Below are 23,218 nucleotides of genomic sequence, written 5' to 3' on the forward strand. Positions count from 1 at the left end.
TTTGCAGCGGCCCACACTCACATGATCGTGGTTTGGGTGGTTGGAAACTGGCTCACAATTTCAACATCATAGCCTCCCACAGTCACGCCATTGTCATTTGTGACTTTCCAACGGGCAAAATCAATGAGGAAGCCAGCAGGAAGTGGCAAATGGCAACCAGTTGACATCGTACTTAATGACGGTGTGGGATTCTCTTAATGACTGCTGGAACTGCTGTTGTAGGTTGGCGTGATCAGGTGAGGTCGTGCTTTACGACCGTGACACTTGGTGACATGTGTTACCGATACCACTTGCCATTGTTAAATGAGGACTACTTGTATTCTTAACCTCTCTTACCACATTAGGCTAATTATAAAAGACCTACAGTATTCACACTCACAATCAGTTGTCCCCCTTTCAAACAATTGGCTTCCATCACCCAGTTCTGCATTATGAAGGGAAGCGAAGGGAAGGGAAGGGAATAGCAGAGTTGGAAGGGACCTTGAACGTCTTCTAGTCCAGGGCTTTTCAACCTTTTCAACCATTGTACCACTTTTAAGATATGGCAACATCTGAGCACCACCAGTCGCCTAGCAAGGTGTCAAAAACTTGATGACCAAAAAAAAAAGGAAAAAAGTGATAAAGTACAGGTAGTCCTCGACTTACAATAGTTCGCTTAGTGACTGTTCGAAGTTACAATGGCACTGAAAAAAGTGCCCCCCCCCCAGCCACAGCTGAGAAAGACACCTGCCTGCCCGCCTGGCCGCGCTCTTCCTTCTGTCCGAGGTTTTTATTGTTGTCAGCATATCTGTTCAGGATTGGCAGCGGGGGTAGGGTGGGGGTGTTTGGTTTTTATTCCCCCCATCTGCTGGGTGTTTGCAGCAGGTTTTGGTCACTTCACATAACCCTGGGACACTGTGACCGTCATAAATATGAATCAGTTGCCAAGCATCTGAATGTAAATCACAAGACCCTGGAGAGGCTGCAACATTCCAGCTGATCGGCGCTTCTTCTGGGCTTAGCAGAAGCGCCAGGATCAGCACCGAGCTCCAGCTGGAGCCTGGGGCTGATCCTGGCGCTTCCCCTGAGCCCTGACAGTCCTGCAGCTCCAGCCGTCTCTCTCTCAGACTTGTGCAGTGCTGCCACCGGTTCAGCTCATTCCCCTCCCCCGCTACTTTTCTAGGATGGTCGCGTACCACCTGCCCGGTGCCAATGTACCACAGGTGGTGCCCGTACCACTGGTTGAAAAGCCCTGACCTAGTCCAACCCCCTGCTTAGGCAGGAAACCCAATATCATTTCAGACAAATGGCTGTCCCGTCTCTTCTTAAAAACTTCCAGTGTGTCAGGAAATTTCTTCTTGGTTCTAGGTTGCTAGATTATCATTTAGGTCAGGGATCCCTAACCCCTGGTCTGTGAAGCAGTACCAGGCTGCAGCATGCCAGCAACCGGGCCGCACAAACAAGCAAAGCCCCATCTGTGGGATGCAGGCAGCACACAAAACCACACACTCTCCGGTCCGTGGAAAAACCTTTCTCCACGGAACCGGTCCCTGGTAGCCAAAAGGTTGAGGACCTCTGATTTAGTTATTAAATTTGTTTGCCACCCGTCCTGTCACAAGGCGACTCTGGGAGGCTTACAGCGTTAAAATGAAACCCTCAGTGCACGCAGAGATATAAAAACATAGGTAAAATATTAAAGCTGCAATAAACACAAGTTATAGCTAAAGATGGACGGAGACTATACAGGGGGAGGGGGAGAGGTGATTGATTGACTAACAGCAGTTACCACCTCTCCCCCCCCACACACATACCTGGTACAGTCTCCTCCCTTCCATCCCATCTTTCGTTATAACTTGTATTTATTGCAGTTTTAGGCCCCAAACTAAAATTCTCCCATCTGGACCCCCAGGCCAACTGGCAGAGCCTTCGAGGTCTTAAGGAAAGTCAGGAAGGTCAACTAAATATCACCTACAGGAGGGTAGGAACCAATTTCATCTCAGGAGGCAAGATGTTCCAAAGGGCTGGGGACACAGCAAAGAAAGCTCTTATGTTGAACCCCCACCAGCCAGAATTCAATGATCGACAGGATCTGCAGTACACTTCCTCTACCACAGTGGTTCTCAACCTTTTTAATGCCGCGACCCCCAACCGGTCGTAAGTCAAGGACTACTCAACCAGTCGTAAGTCGAGGACTACTCAACTGGTGCAGCACCGTTTGCAGAATGGGACTTTTGGCAGGCTCAGCGGGGCAGAGACAGCCTGGACAATTCCTATTGGCTTTTGAAAGCCAATAGAATTAGACTCTATTCAAGAGAGTCTATTCTATTGGCTTTCAAAAGCCAATAGAATAAAAGGGAGTAGCACAGTTAAGGAAAAGGGGGAAAAAAATGGCGGACTGCGTTGTTTGGCGACCCTCGTGAAATGGTCGTTTGACCCCAAATGGGGTCCCGACCCACAGGTTGAGAACCACTGCTCTACGAGCACAGGTGGAATGGGACTGTCTCACAGGAGTGAAAGGGTTCCTCAAATAACCTAGATCAAGGATAGGCAACCTCGGCTCTTTTATGACTCGTGGGCTTCAACTCCCAGAATTCCTGAGCCAGCATGGCTCAGCATATTAACCTCTCCCTTTCCCCTCAGCGTGGCTGGCTCAGGAATTCTGGGAGTTGAAGTCCACGAGTCATAAAAGAGCCAAGGCTGCCTACCCCTGACCTAGATCAATGCCACACAGGGCTTTATAGATAATAAGCAACACCTTGAATTGCACTCAGAAGCAAACCGGGTGGTGGAACAGTGATGTAACACGGGCCAGTCTAGGGGGCCCCAAAACAGCTGCTGCACACATTATCAAAGTTAGTTCAGGACTTTGCTCAGCATCCAAATGGTTGCACGCATCCCTTGAGGAATTTTCTGACCTTCAATTGGTTAGAATGTTTGGGAACCATCCACGACATCACAGCAACTCAGATGAGAGGAGGAAAGAATCTGCCAGTTTACAGTCTAATTTTAAATTTTAAAACCCAGTACTCTACCTTTGTAGCCTTTGGCTTGTGACGTTGCTTGCCCCGGCTCTTGCGTGTGTTGTATTTGGCCAACTGATAGGCACCAAACTGCCGGAACTTATCGGCCATTCCAGTGCGGAGACAGGAAGGCATGGGAGCCAGTGTTCCTTCTTCCCCTGCTAGGCTCTGTACAGAGAGGAGAAGGGAAAGGGCACCAAGTGGAAAGTCAGAATAACACAATATTAGAATTGGAAGAGACCTTAGAGGCCTTCTAGTCCAACCTCCTGCTGAGGCAGGAAATCCTATACCATTTCAGATAAATGGTTGTCTAGTCTCTTCTTGAAAACGTTCAGTGTTGGTGAATCCACAACTTCTGGAGTCAGGTTGTTCCACTGATTAATTGTTCTAACTGTCAGAAAATTTCTCCTTAGTTCTAGGTTGCTTCTCTCCTTGATTAGTTTCCATCCGTTGTTTCTTGCCCTGCCTTCAGGTGCTTTGGAGAATAGTCTGACTCCCTCTTCTTTGTGGCAGACAAAGACCACCTGAAAACTGAATTACACATTCTCACAAAAGTATTAATCTCCAACGGATTCCAAAGAAATACTATTACCAACCTAATCCAAAGGGAAACATCCCCCAAGGACCGAGACATAGAACAGTACAACGATATTGCCCTCCTCCCCTACATCAAAGGCACCACAGATAAATATCAGCAAAATTCTCTACAAACACAATATCAAGACAGCCTTCGGCACTGACCCAAAAATAGCCAACATCTTAAGAAACCCCAAAGACACGATCCAGCTAGAAAGCCAAGGAGTCTATGAAATACCATGCAAAATCTGCCCAGCCACATACACTGGACAAACTAATAGGAGAATAAATGCACGCATCGCAGAACACAAGAACGCAGTTAGTAAAGAAGAAAAAACTTCCTCCCAGCACCTTAAAGCTACAGGACATGAAATTGATTTTGAAGGAACCAAACTAATCTCCAAAACTGAACACCACAACAAGAGAATAATTATGGAAGCCATCGAAATAGAAAAACACCCCCACAACATGAATAAACATGATGATACCTCCTGCCTACCAGACATCTGGAAACTAGCCCTAATCAACAAACGAGTCCTAGCCACGAAAACTGACACAGGACCCAGAACAACACAGTACGCCACTACCATTCACCCTCACCTGACCCAAACCCAAGCCCAAACCCATCCCTCAGACGAAATGCAACCACCATCCAGAAGCCAAACCACGACAACATCAACAGGTGCTGCACCTCCCTCCGACCTCCACACAAAGCAAACAGACGCACGCCATGAACACAAAGCTAGACCACAAACTCGGAGCCAAACCAAAGCCCGGTGTGTTACTTCGCAGCCTTCTGCCCTGGACATCACATCACAGAACTCAGGAGGCTACAACGCTAAAGCTCAGGATGTTACAACATAGCCAACCACCCAGGATGGTGCAACACAGAACTCAGGATATCACTGCACTAGATCTCAGGATGTCATCACACAGCCCATTACCCAGGTCGTTACAACACAAAAGACTAATGGGCACACAGCCAGCACCTCAACTACTCAGGATGTTACGAAACAGCCAAACAATCTGCAAACAATAACTCCAACACAGCCAACCAATCCACCTACAGCAACTAAGCCAGCACTCCACACACCCCCACCAATATTTATAGAGAGACGGCAGCTCCGATCACACTTTGCTCGCAGAAGCACGAAGCCGAAGACCCCAGCCTGAAGATGACGAGTAGAACTAGATATACCCAATTTCAGCAACCGTTCCTTATATGTTTTAGCCTCCAGTCCCCTAATCATCTTTGTTGCTCTTCTCTGTACTCTTCAATCAATCTATCAATCCAAGGGTTCCATCTTGGATGAAATCCAGAACTCCCTGCTGAAGAGGAAATAGGAGAATATAGGAGTTGTTCTTACTTGATAGAGCCTGGCCACCTGCATCCAGTCTGATGGGAGTTGTACCGCATGGCAGAAATAGCGCCGCACATGTGGGCGGCAGGGCTGAAGGTAGGAAGCCAACGCCAGGAGGAAATTAGCCGTACTACGGATGTTCAGTTCTTGGCGGGCATACAAGGCAACCTGAGCAAAGAGAAAGAGATCGTTTCGGTGGGCAAAAAACAGTTCAATCCTAATATTATTTGGATGGTTAGGAATCTTAATACTTAATAATATCAGATTGGTGGTGTTTAAAGATTTAGTTGTGTGCAAAATGTAGCTATCCCTGCTCAAAATATATGTAGATATCCCTGCTCTGAGCAGGGGTTGGACTAGAACACTTCCAAGGTCTCTTCCAACTCTATTCTGATTTAATTATGTTTCAGAGTCCCTAAATAAAACAGATTTTATTTTTCTGGGCTCCAAGATCACCGCAGATGGGGACTGCAGCCAAGAAATTAAAAGACGCTTGCTCCTGGGGAGGAAAGCTATGGCAAATCTAGACAGCATACTAAAAAGCAGAGACATCACCCTGCTAACAAAAGTGAGCATAGTCAAGGCCATGGTTTTCCCAGTTGCAATGTATGGCTGTGAAAGTTGGACCATAAGAAAGGCTGAGCGACAAAGAAATGAGACCTTTGAACTATGGTGCTGGAGAAGACTCCCGCGAGTGCCTTGGACTGCAAGGCGTTCAAACCGGTCAGTCCTAGAAGAGATCAACCCCGACTGCTCCTTAGAAGGCCAGATCCTGAAGTTGAAACTCGAATACTTTGGCCACCTAATGAGAAGGAAGGACTCACTGGAGAAGAGCCTAATGCTGGGAAAGATTGAGGGCAACAGAAGAAGGGGACAACAGAGAATGAAGTGGCTGGATGGAGTCACTGAAGCAGTAGGCGTGAGCTTAAATGGACTCCAGAAGATGGTAGAGGACAGGAAGACCTGGAGGAACGTTGTCCATGGGGTCGCGATGGGTTGGACACGACTTCGCAACTAACAACAACAAATAAACAGCGGTAGGCAATCCCTCAATGTGGTACCAGGTTACAGCCCAACATAGTTCTGCAAGTTGGAATGAAGACTTGCTGCTGATGTGCAGACATTTACAAATTGAAAAAAAAAAATAGTATTGTGATAGGTGCAAAAAGTTGGATGTCCTTCCAGTCAGAATAGTTATAAATAATTCTGTTTTGTGGAAATAGCAGTTTCCAAATATTCTTTGCAATCAGCTAAGAGTTTTTCTATTCCGGCTTTTGGAATACTTCTCTTTCTTGAAGAATTCAAAAATACCCTTAGGTCTCCTTGCACGTACCGCATGTTTTAAATTGTCCACAATGCTCAGCACCAGGCACTGGGAAAGCCATTCTGAAGCTTTTACATTAGAATCATAGGGTTGGCTCACGAAGTTAGGATGCTGGGATGACGATCAGCAGGCTTGCGTTTGAGACCCGGTTGCTGCCGTGGGATAGAATGAGCTCCCATTACAGGGACCTCCACCTCCTGACCCAGCAGTTCGAAAGCGGGCCGCAATGAGTAGATAAGTGGATCACTTTCATGGGCAACTTAACAAGGATGTGAAAGGAGCCCCCCGGCTAGGCAGCCCTACAGGCAACAGTGATGCCACCGTTCAATCCCTTCAGTACTTCAGTACTCCTGATGTGACATGTATAATGTTGAAAGACCCTGGAGGTCTTCTAGTCCAGGGCTTTTGAACCAGTGGTATGGGTACCACCTGCGGTACATTGGCACCTGGCAGGTGGTACGCGACCGCCCTAGAAGCGGGGGAGGGGAATGAGCTGAACCGGTGGCAGCACTGCACAAGTCTGAGCGAGAGATGGCTGGAGCTGCAGGGCTGTCAGGGCTCAGCAGAAGCACCAGGATCAGCACTTCTTCGGGGCTGTCAGGGCTCAGTGGAACCATCAGGATCAGCGCCAGGCTCCAGCTGGATCTCGGCGCTGATCCTGGTGCTTCTGATGAGCCCAGAAGAAGCGCTGATCAGCTGGAATATTGCAGCATCTCCAGGGTCTTGGGATTTACATTCAGATGCTTGGCAACTAATTCATATTTATGACGGTCACAGTGTCCCAGGATCATGTGAAGTGACCAAAACCTGCTACAACCACCCAGCAGACGGGGGGGGGGAATAAAAACCAAACACCCCCCCTCATCCCCGCTGCCAATCCTCAACAGAAATGCTCACAACAATGAAAACCTCGGACAGAAGGAAGAGCGCTGCCAGGCGGGCAGGCAGGTGTCTTGCTGGGCTGTGGCTGGGGGGGGCACTTTTTTCAGTGCTATTGTAACTTTGAACAGTCACTAAGCGAACTGTTGTAAGTTGAGGACTACCTGTACTTTATCACTTTTTTCCTTTTTTTTTTTTTTTTGGTCATCAAATTTTTGACACCTTGCTAGGCGACTGGTGGTACTCGGATGTTGCCATATCCTGAAAGTGGTACAATGGGTGAAAATCATGGTTGATTTGAAGATGTGTTTCAGATCATTTGACTAACGTTTCGAGTCTTATAATTATAGGAAATTATTAAAGGTTTTGGGTATTCTATGATACCCACAACAAAGTTGACCACCCAATAAACCGGGGAAGTCAATCCTGTACAGAAAAATGGTGCAATCAGAGCTAAACCTCTGCAACAATTATAATCAGATAACCTCTTAAGTTCAGGGACATCCATGGTACACAGCTGCTCCTAATGCCTTACACATCCCACCCACCCCAACTCTCAAGCCCAGGCTCCACAGCCACCTTTCATACCTTGAGGATGAATTCAGGTTCATATTCTGCCAGATTCTTACATACTTTCATCAATTTCTGCTGCAGCAACCCCGGAGGATTCCCAAAAGTGGCCCCTTCCACCAACGAGCAGCAGACCAAGCTCAGGAGCATTAGCTAAAAAAAAAAAAAAAAAAAAAGGGGGGGGGGAGACTGAGGTAATGCTCATGGGAATTTCCTTACCAATTCTAAATTCCTAGTCCATAAGAGACTGTTTAACTACTATAAATCCGGAGAAAAAGATACCATGAGAACTTTAAAAAAAACCATTCCAGACTAAGTAGGAAACTAGAACAAAAGAATGCAGAAGCACAGGTAGTTCTTGACTTACAACCATCTGTTTAGAGACTGTTCAAAGTTATAACACCACTGGAAAAAAGTGAATTATGACTGTTTTTACACTTACAACTCTGAATTCTAATCCTGCCTTAGACACCAAACCTTGCTCGCTGACCTTGGGCCAGTCCCTCTGTCTCAGTCCAGCCCACCTCACAGGGTTCTTGTTGTTGGGAAAATAGGAGGAGGAATGAGTACAGGTTGTCCTCAACTTACAACGATATGTCTGAAACGATGTAGGGTTTCCTCACTGAGCAGGGGGCTGGACTAGAAGACCTCCAAGGTCCCTTCCAACTGTTATTCTATTCTATTCTATTCTATTCTATTCTATTCTATTCTATTCTATTCTATTCTATTCTATTCTATTCTATTCTATTCTATGCATTTGTTTAGTGACTGTTCTAAGTTAAAATAGCACTGAAAAAAGTGACTTATGATCACTTTTTCATAACTTATAAACCTTGCAGCATCCCTATGGTCACATGGTCAAAGACTTGACAACTGGCATGTATTTATGATGGTTGTAATGTCCCAAGGTCATGTGATCACCTTTTGCGACCTTCTGACAGGCAACATTAACGGGGAAGCCAGATTCACTTAACAACCATGATACTGACTTAACAACTGCACTGATTCACTCAAGAACGGTTGTAAAGTGGGGCAAAACTCGCTCAGCAACAAAAATATAGGGCTCCGTTGTGGTCGTAAGTCAAGGGCTACCTGCATTATTCTTGCTTGCAAAGCTGTTTTTGTTTGCAAACATCCACAAAAATGGGGGGGGGGAATCATGGCGCCCTCAAAGAGTTGCCCGCTTACCTTCTGCTCTTTTACAGCTAACCCTTCATCCTCCTCCTGTATCTCAGACAACAGGGTGTCATCCTCCTCCTGTAGTTGCTCCGACTCATCTTCCGGCACCGCAAGGACATATTCTGGGATGCCACCAAATGAGTCCATCTCATCCTCTTGTTTCTACCGTTGAACAGAAGAAAAATACAAGTCACTGTGAAGCCACTAAGTCAATAGTAGTAACTGTGAGAGGGATCTTGAAGACCTAGTGGACAATCACTTAAATATGAGCCAGCAGTGTGCTGCAGCTGCCAAAAAGGCCAACACAGTGCTAGGCTGCATTAACAGAGGGATAGAATCAAGATCATGTGAAGTGTTAATATCACTATACAATGCCTTGGTAAGGCCACACTTGGAATACTGCATCCAGTTTTGGTCACCACGATGTAAAAAAGATGTTGACACTCTAGAAACAGTACAGAGAAGAGCAACAAAGATGATTAGGGGACTGGAGGCTAAAGCATATAAGAAACGGCTGCTGGAATTGGGTATGTCTAGTTTAACGAAGAGAAGGATGAGGGGGGACATGATAGCAGTATTCCAGTATCTCAGGGGCTGCCAGAAAGAAGAGGGGGTCAAGCTATTCTCCAAAGCATCTGACAGGCAGAAGAAGCAATGGATGGAAACTAATCAAGGAGAGAAGCAACCTAGAACTAAGGAGAATCTTCCTGACACTGAGAACAATTAACCAGTGGAACAACCTGCCTCCAGAAGCAGTGAATGCTCCAACACTGGAAGTTTTTAAGAAGAGACTGGACGGCCATTTGTTTGAAATGTTATAGGGTTTCCTGCCTGAGCAGGGGGTTGGACCAGATGACCTCCAAGGTCCCTTCTAACAATTATTATTATTACTATTATTATTATTATTAAATCATCCTACAAGCAATGGCCACCCACTAAATGTGAAAGAAGGTGATGCTGCTATCTTGAAGTTTAGGATGCCATTCCCTCCATTTGATTTTCCAGATCTGCTCCAACAGCACGTACCGTGTGTCGATGCTGCCCATTCAAGCTATCTAATAAGGAACTGTTTGTCAAATGTCTGGAACCAACGAGTGCTGAAAAAGAGAGGCAGCTCTCAGCCCCAAGTCCCCATAAAATGCATGGAGGGGACGTTGAAGCACAGCAGAAGACATCATGGGAACACATCAGAGAAAAAAGTAACTATAAGATAGCTTTTATTGTCCCTTTTTTCTGTGAACACACTGGCACACATTTAAAAAAATGAAATTCTGATGCCCACTCTCCAAAAAAAATCATCATCATTCTAGCCTTTGTCGATCCACTGCAGGATGAAGGCCTCTTCTGCATGTTTCCAACCGATACGGTCCTGGGCTTTCCTTTGCCAATTGGGCCCTCATTGATCCATCTCATTTTAGGTCTCTTTTGTGGATGCTTTTTATCGAGTGGGATCCATTCTGTGACTGCCTTGATCCACCTGCCATCAGTTCTTCCATTTCCATTGCAATTCTTTTACTCCTTCGATGATACCGCGTACTTTTGTTCTCCAATCCATGCTGCAGGTTTTTTCTATCTTGTCTTGTAATGCTGAGCATGTATCTTTCCGTGGTTTTTTTTTTTTGCGCCACGCGTAGCTTTTGTATCGATTGTGTGGTTAGTGTCCATGTTTCACCGGCATATGTTAGAGCAGGTGGCCCACACTGATCGAAAACTTTTCAGGCACAGGGGAGAGGTTGTCCTTGAAAAATTATGCTTACCTTGCCAAATGCCTGCCAACCACATTTAACACGCCGTTCATTTTCGTTTATTGTATCACCTTCCTTTGAGATCCATTGGCCACACACAGTATCTAATTTGGTAACTCTCAAAAAGCTATTACAGAAACTAGTTATTCTACTTCGGATACATGAAGCCTCCTCCCAGAAGGTAACAAGGAAACATGGTCATGGAGATGGTGTGGAGCATCCATGACAATGCTGCAGATCCTGGTCATCATCGTGTCGAGCTCGAAGAACGCTCATGCTGTTTCAGCCATTTCTGGGCTTGCCGACAGACCCAGGGGATAGGAGGAAGAATGGAATGTGCCTTGCAGGTGGTGAGCTGCTAAGTTTGAGAATTCAGGTCATGCAACATAGTTTACTCAAAGTCAAAGACTTTTTCTTATAATAATGGTCTGAAGCATAATTGGGTAATGTGACCTGCACTCTCAGGGGGGAAGGGACTTTCTTTCCTTTTAATATGCTGCTTTGGCACCAAATAGCCAGAGCTGGTTTTCCTTTCATCTGTGCCGATACAATTTGCTCAATAAAGTTTTGCATTAGAGATTGGATCATATCAGCTATGCTTCATTGAGTTCGTCAGTCAGAACCTTGACACATCGCTTATAAGCTACGTTCTGGCTAGAAGGAAATGAACTGTCAATAATCTTTTCTGCTGTCCTCACCACTCTCTGCACAGCCTTATAGACTCAAAGCTAATCTAAGCTCCCAAGCAGAGATCTGTGAAGAGGTTTGCCTGCGAGAAGCACCCATCAGGTACACCCTAAACCGAAGGTGTTCATTTCCAAGATGACATAATGCAATTCCAAGGAAACACCAGCTTTGATTTAAAGCTGCTCCTAACAGGTGCTATGCATGCAATAAATCACGCTTTGCATTTCCGGTTTAGATCACTGTCTAGCCATCCTCTCTAACTCATCTCCACACAGCAGCCTTCCTGAACCTGTGCCCTCCAAATGAATGTGTGGATATTACAATAGCAGTAGATGTTGCCCGTTTCAACCCCATTTGGTCTCCCGTTAATCAGCTCACTGACACTGATCTGGAGCAGGAAAATTCTTACCCTTCAGAGTTGATGATTTTCCTACATGCAGAAACGAAGTAAAGACAGTCAAGATTACTTAGAGGGGAGACTACAAAGAAGTCATATTAGAGCACATTGAAAAATACTCTAGAGTACTGCAGTGTTTCTCAGCGTTGACCACTTTAAGATATGTGGACTTCAACTTCCAGAATTCCGCAGCCGGCGGAATTCTGGGAGTTGAAGCCCACATATCTTAAAGTGGACAAGGTTGAGAAACATTGCCCTACTGTGAAATAGTTGGGAGAAGTTTAAAAAAAAATCTGGAAGAAGGTAATGGCACACAGCTTCAACAATGACAACAAATCCTTCTTCTTCATGGAATCCATACATCTAAACCCCATCCATGGTGCAAAAAAAAAATAATTTGCACTGATATTTAGAAATAAATATTTGAATGTGCCATCAGGAATCAAACTCAACGCGAAGGAGACTTGACTGGGTACTTAATTTCTACAGATAAGGTGGAAGCTATGACAGGTAATCTTTGACTTAGAGCCATTCTTTTTAGTGACTGTTCAAAGTTACAATGGCCACTGAAAAAACTGACTTACACCTGTTTATTCACACTTACAACCACTGGTCACATGATCAAATCAGACACTTGGCCACTGGCATGTATTTATGACGGTTGCAGCAGCCCAGGACCATGGGATCATTTTTGGGCAACTTTCTGACAAGCAAAGTCACTGGGGAAGCCAGATGGACTTAATCACCGTGTGACTATTGTCACCACTGCAGCGATTTGCTTAACAAATGCGGCAAGCCAAGTTGTAAAATGGGGCAAAACTCAACTGTCTTGCTTAGTCACAGAAAGCTGGGGCTCAGCTGGGGGGGGGGAGTCTTGTGTCAAAGACAACCTATATTTCCTTCTTAACTTAAGTTTGACTCTTACCTGGTGCTCCTCCAGTTCATGACAAGATTGAAAGGTCTCCTCTTCAGTTGGCATGTCAGTGGCACTGCGTTTTGGCCAATGAAGCAATGAGGAGCTTTTCAAAAGCATTGCACAATCCAGAGAGAGGCTTGCTGGAACAACAGGGTGCAACAACCGGGCTCTGGATTCTTCCAACCCTGGCAAAGCAAGGCTGGAAAATGCGGACTGTGTCCCGAAGGGCTTTTCCAACCGCAGCAAATTTGGCTGAGAGAAGGTGCAATAGGAAAGCAATTTCTTAGGCCCGGTTTGCAGAAATTCAGACAGCTGGGAAAGAAACAAAATAAAAGCACCATCTAAGGCCATCGTGTCAAACACACACACACACACACACACACACACACAACACACACACTCCAACCCCCAAGTAAAGCTAGTCCTCAGCTTATAACAGTTCATTTAATGACTGTCTATAGCAGTGGTAGCAAACCTATGGCACGGGTGCCAGAGGCGGCACTCAGAGCTCTCTCTGTGGGCACTCGCGCCATCGCCCCAGTCCTGGGCCTTCAACTGGGTTTTATAAAACCTTTTCACTTTAGGCCTCCGCCGCCATGTGCAAAAAAAAAAAAAAAAAAAAAAAAGGTTCAATCAGTCAATTTCAACTTCTCGTGGGGAAAAAAAGATCTTGCGAAGTTGGAATTGATTGATTGAACTTTTTAATCCCACCCAGTCTGCCGTTACCACTGCAGCCATGCCCACCCTATGGGCCACGCCCACCGAATTGGCCACACCCAGCCAATGGGCCATGCCCAACCAGCACTCGACGATGCATAAGTGGGTTTTGGGTTGCAGTTTGGGCACTCAGTCTCTAAAACGTTCGCCATCACTGGTCTGTAGTTAACAAAAGCAGTGAAAAGGTGTGACTTATGACCAGTTTTTCATACTTACAACTGTTGCAGCACCCCCGTGGTCAAGTGATCAAAATTCAGATGCTTTGGCAACTGACTCATATTTCTGACGGATGCCATGTGCCAGGGTCACGTGATCACCTTTTGCGACTTTCTAACAAGCAAAGTCGATGGGGAGGCCAGATTCATTTAACAACCCTTCACAACTGCAATGATTCACTTAACTATGGCAGGAAAGGTTGTCAAATGGGGTAAAATTCACTTAACGATGGTCTCACTTAGCAACAGAAACTTTGGACTCAGTTGTGGTCGTAAGGCGAGGACTACCTGTATTCTTCAATCTACAATAGGCTCCACTTGAATTGACTTCACTCAGCGGCAGCTTTCTTACCATTAACTTGTTTTGTTCCTGGTTCTGGTTTCTTCCCGATGTCTCTCTGGCCTCTGAGACTTTGTCACTCTTTGTAGATCCTTCCGGGCCTTTCCACAAGCTCTCCACGTGTGCCAAACCAAGTTTCTCCGCCTCACCCACATCTTTCTGCAGGGACACAATCAGACACATCTAAATAAGTGGAGCAGCAACAATTGAATTCAAGCGTCGGCACGGTTCCTTTGTTCCTTCCGATACCCTGAAAATTTCGCTTGATAATTTGGCAGAAGGGTTGGACCTGATTTCTAGAGATGACACAAGATGTCTTCCTGCAGTTTTCTTGGCTTTATGATAGAAGCAAGTCTGCTGCTGGCATTTTCACCTTCCTGGTCTAGTGTATGTCTCTGAGATCTCCTTGTGGTCTCCTATCCCACTTAGACTTAACCCTTCTTTTCAAAAACAGAGGCCAGCCAGGGCCTCCCACTTGCCAGGACACCACTTTCAGACCCTCCCCATTTCTGTTTCTCATAATCGTGTGCGGTTGGGAAAAAGGCACAACATTTAAATCAACTACCCAGGAATTCAGTTGAAGCCAACACTTATTAGGAATATTTTCATAGGCACAGAGCGTTAGCTGTACCTTATCATGGTGAGTGGCCAACCTGGATCATTTGAGATCAAGGAAGCTGAGGTTATCAACTGTTCTGGGATCAGCCACTGACTGGCCCTGGGTGACAGGAGATTTCAGGGAACCTACCCACAATCCTAAAGGACGGACAGGATTCAAAAGTCGAAGTCGAGATTCCTCCAGTTTTTGGAGAATATGGGGAACAGGAGTATTAGCATGGACAGAAGGCTTCTCCATGGAATGTAGGGCAACGGGATCCATAGTCTTTGAGGACAAAGTCAACAGGGTTTCAGTCTCTGCAGAGGAAAAAAAATAAAGGCAGTGATTGTGTGCCTGAGTAAAAGCCCAGTTGTGAACTGCTTGTTCCCAAAATGGGCATGCAAATTCAACTGGCAAGCTTGCTTTTAAAACCGTTTTTTTATTATCATTAATTTATTCACACTACTGCAACGCGCTCTACATGGGGCTACCCTTGAAAAGTATTCGGAGACTACAGTTGGTCCAGAATGCAGCCGCGCGAGTGATAGTGGGTGCTCCTCGGTATACCCATGTTACACCTATCCTCCGTGAGCTGCACTGGTTGCCTATTGGTCTCCGGGTCCAATTCAAGGTGTTGGTTATTACCTTTAAAGCCCTATATGGCTCAGGGCCAGGCTATTTGCGAGACCGCCTACTACCTCATAGTTCCCTACGTCCGGTTAGATCCCACAGGCTGGGCCTCCTTCAGGTCCCGTCGGCCAAGCAGTGCCATTTGGCGGGGCCGCGGGGGAGGGCTTTCTCTGTGATGGCGCCCACGTCTTGGAAGCAGCTCCCCCCGGAGATTAGGACCACTCCCACCCTGTTGGTTTTCTGCAAGCTGCTTAAGACCTGGCTTTTCCGGCAGCCCCGGGGTTCATAAAATCCGACCCCTGGATGAATGTTATTGTATTGTTTGTTTTGTTAAGTTATATGGTATTTTTATTGTTAGCCGCCCGAAAGTCCTGCGGGAGTGGGGCGGTCTATAAATTTTAATAAATAAATAAATATAAAATGCAAAAATGCAAAAGAAAACAGTAGGAAAGACAGGGGAGGGAAAAGAAAAGGGAAAACTGTAGGAAAAAGGGGAAAAAGAAAGAAAAGGTATTGATTTGCGACTCTCTTTGGTAGAATAAGGTAATAGCATCAAGCCTCAACTTTTAAACTTTTGCATAATAGTATAAACTAGTCATTTCTGCAACAACAAACTGATCTAATCGATAAAACTCAAAATCAAATTTTCATTTTTTTTTCCACCTCGAGCACAAAATCCAGAAACGGTTCCCAAGTGGAAATAAAAGTAATTGTGTTTTTTTTTTCTTTAATCATAAAACTGTCTTTTCAAAGGCCCAAGACTTGCCTTTTCGTAACCAGCCCAACCCGCATATTCTTGCTGTTTGACTGACAAAACACCAAACTTTTAAAGATAATTTGACAGTACGTACAATATTTCAAAATGCACTTTTTAAATTTAAAACTCTCGCATCCTTACCAAGGATGTGCAAGACCAACTGTGATTCTGCTGCAAAAAGGAAGCAGAAGTTCTTTTAGTTTATTTTTAAGCCAACATCGCTGAGTTTAAATGATCCCTTATGACACCTGAGCCACTTTACAATGTCTTCTGGGACTTCAATTCCCAGAATTCCCCACCCACATCTTAAAAAGTTGGGAAACACTGCCCTAGCAATTACAGGAGACAGGGTTCCCTGCTCTTAAGCCATAGGCAAGGAAGAAGAATGACACTTTATAGCAGGGCTTTTCAACCTTTTCACCCATTGTACCACTTTTAGGATAGGGCAATATCCGAGTACCACCAGTCGCCTAGCTAGGTGTCAAAAACTTGATGACACCCCCCGCAAAAAAGGAAAAAAGTGATAAAGTACAGGTAGACCTCGACTTACAACAGTTCGCTTAGTGACTGTTCAAAGTTACAATGGCACTGAAAAAAGTGCCCCCCAAGGCAAGCCAAGCAAGACACCTGCCTGCCCACCCAGCGGCGCTCTTCCTCCAGTCTGAGGTTTTCATTGTTGTGAGCATTTCTGTTGGGGATTGGCAGCGGGGGTGGGGTGGGGGGTGTTTGTTTTTTATTACCCCCGTCTGCTGGGTGGTTGCAGCAGGTTTTGGTCACTTCACATGACCCTGGGACGGTGTGACTGTCATAAATATGAATCAGTTGCCAAGCATCTGAATGTAAATCACAAGACCCTGGAGAGGCTGCAACATTCCAGCTGATCGGCGCTTCTTCTGGGCTCAGCAGAAGCACCAGGATCAGTGCCAAACTCCAGCTGGAGCCTGGCACTGATCCTGGCGCTTCCGCTGAGCCCTATCAGCCCTGCAGCTCCAGCCGTCTCTCGCTCAGGCTTGTGCGGTGCTGCCACCGGTTCAGCTCATTCCCCTCCCCCACTACTTTTCTAGGATAGTCACGTACACCTGCCAGGTGCCAATGTACCACTGGTTGAAAAGCCCTGCTTTATAGCACTGGCTGCAAAAAGGCTGGCTTCAGAATGGGTGAAATCAAATATTTCGGCCTTTGTTTTGCATTTTTAGCCCTTTGGTTGGGGTTATGAGGCAACACGGAAGACCAAGAAAAGACAGAATAACAGAGTTGGAAGGGACTGTGGAGGTCTTTTAGTCCAACCCCTTGCTCAGGTAGGAAACCCTATACCAGGGGTAGGCAACCTTCGCTCTTTTATGATTTGTGGACTTCAACTCCCAGAATTCCTGAGCCAGCATGGCTCAGCTGGGAAACCTCTCCCTTTCCCCTCAGTATGGCTGGCTCAGGAATTCTGGGAGTTGAAGTCCACGAGTCATAAAAGAGCCAAGGTTGCCTACCCCTGCCCTATACCATTTCAGACAAATAGTTGTCCAGTCTCTTCTTTAAAACTTCCACAACTTCTAGACCAGTGTTTCTCAACCTTGACAATTTTAAGGCATGTGGACTTCAACTCCCAGAATTCCACAGCCAGCATTGGAATTCTGTGGAATTCTGGGAGTTGAAGTCCACATGCCTTAAAATTGTCAAGGTTGAGAAACACTGGTCTAGAGGCAGGTTGTTCTACTGATTAATTGTTCTAACTGTCAGGAAATTTCTCCTTAGTTCTAGGTTGCTTCTCACTTTGATTACTTTCCATCCATTGCTTCTTGGCCTGCCTTCAGGTGCTTTGGAGAATAGCTTGACTCGCTCTTCTTTGTTATAGCCCCTTAGATATTGGAAAATCAATAAGCTCAAAGGCACAGTCAAGGAGAAGGAATGCTGAAATGGAATAGCATTTTTGAGAAGGCCATGGGTTAGAAGATAAAGAAAAGAAGATTAAAGATTTACCTCTCCAAGGATCACCAGACAGGCCCAGCTCACCTGTCACTTCTGCAGACTGTGATAGATGGTAACTTATGAATTCATTTCAGAAGCGTTTTCTTTATACCTAGATGAAAAAATAGGAATATAATTTCTAATCAGTGGCACATTTTGTTATATGCTAGCCACGCACCCACACATGCTCATACACACAGACATTAGGTTCAGTTTATGATGGCCAAATCACAAACTTCATTCTAGCACTGATGATGTTACCTAGATTGGTAATGAAATGTCTGCAAGAAAACCACCAAGCTGAGACACTAAGAATCCCAAAGCACAAACTACTTTGTTATAATGCTTTGCCTGGTTAGAAAAGGGGCCAAATTACCCACACAAATAATTCAAACTCATTTAGAAGCACTGAAGATGGAGCTTGGCTGTTTGAAGAAGATTTAGCCAGTGTTTCTTAACCTCAGCAACTTTAAGAGCAGTGGACTTCAATTCCCAGAATTCTCCAGTCAGCCATGCTGGCTAGGGAATTCTGGGAGTTGAAGTCCACTGCTCTTAAAGTGGCTGAGGGTGAAATATTGGAACTGGTTACTGCTCAAATATCTTTCTCCTGGCTCTGACGCTTGATAAAAAGAAAACAAAAATTAAAAACCTGTATGACCTTTGTTTGGATCACATCCTGGAACACATCCCATCCGCTGGCTTAGAGAGCTCCCTACCCTGAACTCAAGGCCCCAAACATCTTTCAGATGACACAAACTTGCTCAATCCTTAAGCCTCAATTTTCCCTCACCCTGGATCCCTGGTTAATTCATTGTCACTGCCACTAATCCGGGGTGTGAGAAAAAAAGAACTTCCTTCATTTCACACATGTCAATGGGGTGACGTGTCTGTCCAAACCCAACATGGCTTCTTGTTCTTCCCTATGTGTAACAGGGTGATGCCAACTCACTATGCAAAGATTGGTTTGCCAATACATTTACCTCTGGGGCAAATTTGAACTTGGGAAGCATGTACAAGAGAAGGAGGACGATTAAAAACAAGCGCAATAAAACATTAAAGTGAATAGGTCAATATTGACAAAGGTGCCTATAATTTCTTTACAGGCAGTCTTTACTTGTGACCTTTCAAAGTTACAATGACACTAAAAGGTGACTTATGACCATTTTTCACAGTTATGATCATGGTAGCCTCCCCATGGCCACATGATCAAAATTCAGACATTTGGGAAGTTGCTCACAGTTATGACCGTTGCAGTGTCCTGGGTTCATGTGATCACCTTTTGCGGCCTTCTGATAAGCAAAGTCAATGGGACAACCAGATTCATTTAACAACTGTGTCACTAATTTAACAACTGCAGTGATTCACTTAACCACTGTGGCAATAAAGGTCGCAAAATGGGGCAAAATTCATTTAATAAACATTTCACTTGGCAACAAAAATGTAGGGCTCCATTGTGGTCGTTAAGTCAAGGACTATCTGTAGTAGCCTCCATTTCTAAGGAAAGACACAGCAGGAAAGCCCCCCTAGGCCCCCCAAACCATTAAGCATGCATAGGTTCCATAACCCATAAACCTCAACCAAAATGGTTCCTAAAGGGCAGCCGGGTTGGGAAAGGCTGGTGCAGTTACCTCAGCTTGGAAAGGCAGTAGCTTATTCACACAAACCTGGAGTCATAATGTTTGCATACCGGTTTATTGAACAAACCATCATTATGTAGCTTCACAGAGAGAATAGATTAATGCCCCACACAAAACTGCAAGCAAACTAACCACTTTTTGTTTGTGCTGGAATAGTTGTTGGGAGTGGGCTGTTGGGGGGAGTAGACTTATGTAGTTCAGTGTGGGGGGCATTAATCCCTGTGGATCTACATAACAGTGATTTGTTCAATAAACCAGGATGTAAAAATTATGCCCGGGTTTGTGTGAATAAACCCCTGCCTTTCCAAGCTGGGAGTTGAAGTTCACACATGTAAAAGTTGTGGAGTTTAAGAAACTCTGAAGTAGTTTCTAAATGGAAACTACAGGTGATCCTTGACTTACGACCACAATTGACCCCAACATTTCTGTTGTTAAATGAAACATTTGTTAAGTGAGTTTTGACCCATTTTTTACAACTTTTCTTGCCACGGTGTTAAATGAAACACTGAAATTGTTCAGTTAGTAATAGGATTGTTAAATTGTAAATACGAGCCAGTTGCCAAGTGTCTGAATTTCGATCAAGTGACTGCCGGGATGCTGCAACAGTCCTAAGTGTGAAAAATGGTCATAAGTCACTTTTTTCAGTGCCATTTTAAGTTCAAACGGTCACTAAACAAACTATGGTAAGCCAAGGACTATCTGTAGAATAAAACACCTTTGAGCCCTTTGAAAAAAAAAAAAAAAGAGGTTCAAAACTCTTCTCTCATCTGCAGAAAATCTTGGGAAAAAGTGGAAATAATTGTCTTGGGCAACTTTCTCCCTCAATGCTGCGCCTTCCTCAACCAGTGCAAAGGCAGAGTTCACTCATTTTTCCTCAGCCACACCAAGATGTAGGAGGGAGATTATGCTCGGGGGAAACCTGATTCACATCCCCACCGCCTAGCTCGAGCAAACTGTTGTAAATCGAGGATTACCTGTACAATAAAAACGCCTTTGATCCCTTTGAAGAAGAAGAAGAAAAAAAGAGGCTCAAAACTCTTCTCTCATCTGCAAGAAATCTTGGGGAGGGGGAGTGGAAATAATTGACCCGACAACCCAAACAAGCGCTTCGGGAATGACTCAGCACGCTGGGGGAAAACGTGTTTCACATCCCCACGGCCTAGCTCGAGGCGTGACACGGGTGCTTAGCGATGCCGCCAACCGGCAAAACGATGAGGGGGTTGTTGTTTTTCTCCTCCTCCTCCTCCCTCCCTCCGCCCAGGACAGCTGATGATGTTTGTGCGCTCTTGGCTCTAACCAGGAAGCGGCGGCGGCAGCGGCGTCTCTAAACCGAAGTGCCAGCCGAGCCTCGCGGGCTCGTCCTTTGCGCCCTCTCACCCTTCCTCCTCAGCCCCCGGAGAAGCTCCGGACTCGGACGCCGGAGACAGACCCGCGCCCCCTCTTCTTCCTCCCGGGCAAGCGAGCGAGCGAACTCCGTGCTCCGAACTCGCAAGGAGGGGAAAAGCGGAGAAGGAAGCGAGCGGCGGCCGAGGCGCCACCCCCGGTCATAGGGCGCTTATTGCCTTGCCGATAAACGGAATTGGGCCCTCCTCCTCCTCTTAGAGACAGCCGAGGGAGCCTCGCCCGAAGCCTCCGGATTAACCCGTTACGTTAAGGCGCAGGGAAAGGATTCGACGCTTTGATCCGGGATCCAGCGCGGGAACTTACTGTAATACAAGTAGAGTAGAGTAGTGTAATGTAGAATGTAGAGTAGAGTAGAATAGAATGTAGAGTAGAATACACTAGAACACAATATAGAATAGAACATGGAGTAGAGTAGAACAGAATGTAGAATAGAACTTAGAATAGAGTAGAGTAGAATAGAATAGAACATAGAATAGAGTAGAATAGAATAGAATATAGAGTAGAGTAGAATAGAATGTAGAGTAGAATACAATAGAACAGAATGTAGAATAGAATATAGAGTACAACAGAATGCAGAATAGAGTAGAATAGAATATATAGAGTAGAATAGAACGTAGAGTAGAATATAGAGTAGAATACAGTAGAACAGAATGTAGAATAGAGTAGAACAGAATATAGAGTAGAATAGAATGTAGAATATAGAGTAGAATACAGTAGAACAGAATGTAGAATAGAATATAGAATAGAGTAGAACAGAATATAGAGTAGAATAGAATGTAGAATATAGAGTAGAATACAGTAGAATAGAATATAGAATAGAGTAGAATAGAATATAGAGTAGAGTAGAGTAGAATAGAACAGTAGAGTAGAACAGAATGTAGAATAGAATAGAATAGAATAGAATAGAATAGAAGAATAGAATAGAATAATAACTTTATTGTCACTTTAAATGTACATTAATCAGCATACATTAAAATGGGATTTTGTTGCAGACAGCTCTCAAAAGGTCAACCACCTCCAATATATACTGCAAAGGTAGTTCTCGACTTACAACAAGTTCACTTAGTGACCTTCGAAGTTACAAAGGCACTGAAAAAAGTGAATTATGACCGATTTGAAATTGTGTTTATTTATTTGATCAATGACCAGCAACATCAAACAATCAAAACGAGCAATAAAAACAGGAAATACAACCCGGGTCAAAAAAAAAAACACCCCACCACAACAACACTCCAACAAAATCAATACAATAAAAGTATACAAGCAAATAGACAGTCTCTAAAAATTATTGGAAAATAACTAAGCAAAGTATTAATACGAATCAGGATCTTTAGTTTCTTAGCTGGGTTTTTTTTTCCCTTATCAGATTGTTTAGTGACATTTGAAGTTACAATGGCAGTGAAAAAAGTGACTTATCACTGTTTTTCACACATACAACCATTGCAGGATCCCCATGGTCAAAATTCAGACGTTTGGCAACTGACTCATGATGGTTGCAGTGTCCCTCCAGGACATGTGATCCCCTTTTGCGGACTTTCTGACAAGCAAAGTCAATGGGGAAGCCATTGTGACTCACTTAAAAGCCATGTGACTCACTTAACAACTGTGGCCAGACCATAAAATGGGTCAAAACATGCTTAAAAAATATCTCACTTAGCAACAGAAATTTTGGGCTCAGTTGGGGCCATAGGACTATCTGTAGAGCAGTGGTTCTCAACCTGTGGGTCAGGACCCCATTTGGAGTCGAACGACTATTTCACGGGGGTCGCCAAACAACGCAGTCTGCAATCTTTTTCCCCCTTTTCCTTAGCTGTGCTACTCCCTTTTATTCTGTTGGCTTTTGAAAGCCAATAGAATAGACTCTCTTGACTAGAGTCTAATTCTATTGGCTTTCAAAAGCCAATAGGAATTTTCCAGGTTGTCTCTGCCCTGCTGAGCCTGCCAAAAGTCCCATTCTGCAAACAGTGCTGCACCAGTTGAGTAGTCCTCAACTTACGACCGGTTGAGTAGTCCTCGACTTATGACCGGTTGGGGGTCGCGGCATTAAAAAGGTTGAGAACCACTGCTGTAGAGGCTTCTGCTCTGAATGTAACCCACCCACTTCAATTGTGATGTATCTGAATGGTGATATCAAAAATGAGGGGTCCTTGCTGCTCTCTGAGCTTGCTTGCTTTCTTGCAGAAGTTTCATTACCTAAACTAGGTAACATCATCAGTTAGGGTTAGGATTGGGGTTAGGGGTTGGGGTTAGGGTTAAGGTTTAGGGTTAGGGTTAGGGGGTTAGGGGGTTAGGGGGTTAGGGGGTTAGGGTTGGGGTTTAGGGTTAGGG

The 23,218-nt window shown here is 44.9% G+C and overlaps 1 protein-coding gene across 5 annotated transcripts in view; it reads right to left on the reverse strand.

Moving 5' to 3' along the window:
- Positions 1-21,139, reverse strand: part of TEP1 (telomerase associated protein 1) — a 101,204-nt gene extending 80,065 nt beyond the window's left edge. For 2 of the 5 annotated variants that reach the window (XM_039350103.1, XM_039350100.1), the window contains exons 1-10: positions 20,864-21,137; positions 20,461-20,486; positions 17,862-17,961; positions 14,654-14,820; positions 13,918-14,064; positions 12,643-12,945; positions 8,898-9,050; positions 7,728-7,862; positions 4,943-5,104; positions 3,012-3,167 (exon numbers count right to left, since the gene is read on the reverse strand). In XM_039350103.1, the coding sequence (XP_039206037.1) occupies positions 3,012-3,167; positions 4,943-5,104; positions 7,728-7,862; positions 8,898-9,050; positions 12,643-12,945; positions 13,918-14,064; positions 14,654-14,785 (1,188 nt within the window). In that variant the 5' untranslated portion in view covers positions 14,786-14,820; positions 17,862-17,961; positions 20,461-20,486; positions 20,864-21,137. Of the gene's footprint in view, positions 1-3,011; positions 3,168-4,942; positions 5,105-7,727; positions 7,863-8,897; positions 9,051-12,642; positions 12,946-13,917; positions 14,065-14,653; positions 14,821-17,861; positions 17,962-20,460; positions 20,487-20,783 lie in introns of all 5 variants that reach the window. The other 3 variants (XM_039350104.1, XM_039350101.1, XM_039350102.1) reach the window with 3 other exon arrangements.
- Between the last annotated feature and the right edge of the window lie 2,079 nt (positions 21,140-23,218).

This window comes from Crotalus tigris, unplaced genomic scaffold, assembly GCF_016545835.1.
Source record: "Crotalus tigris isolate CLP2741 ecotype Arizona unplaced genomic scaffold, ASM1654583v1 scf7180000018306.2785112, whole genome shotgun sequence".
NCBI classification, from domain to species: Eukaryota; Metazoa; Chordata; class Lepidosauria; order Squamata; family Viperidae; genus Crotalus; species Crotalus tigris.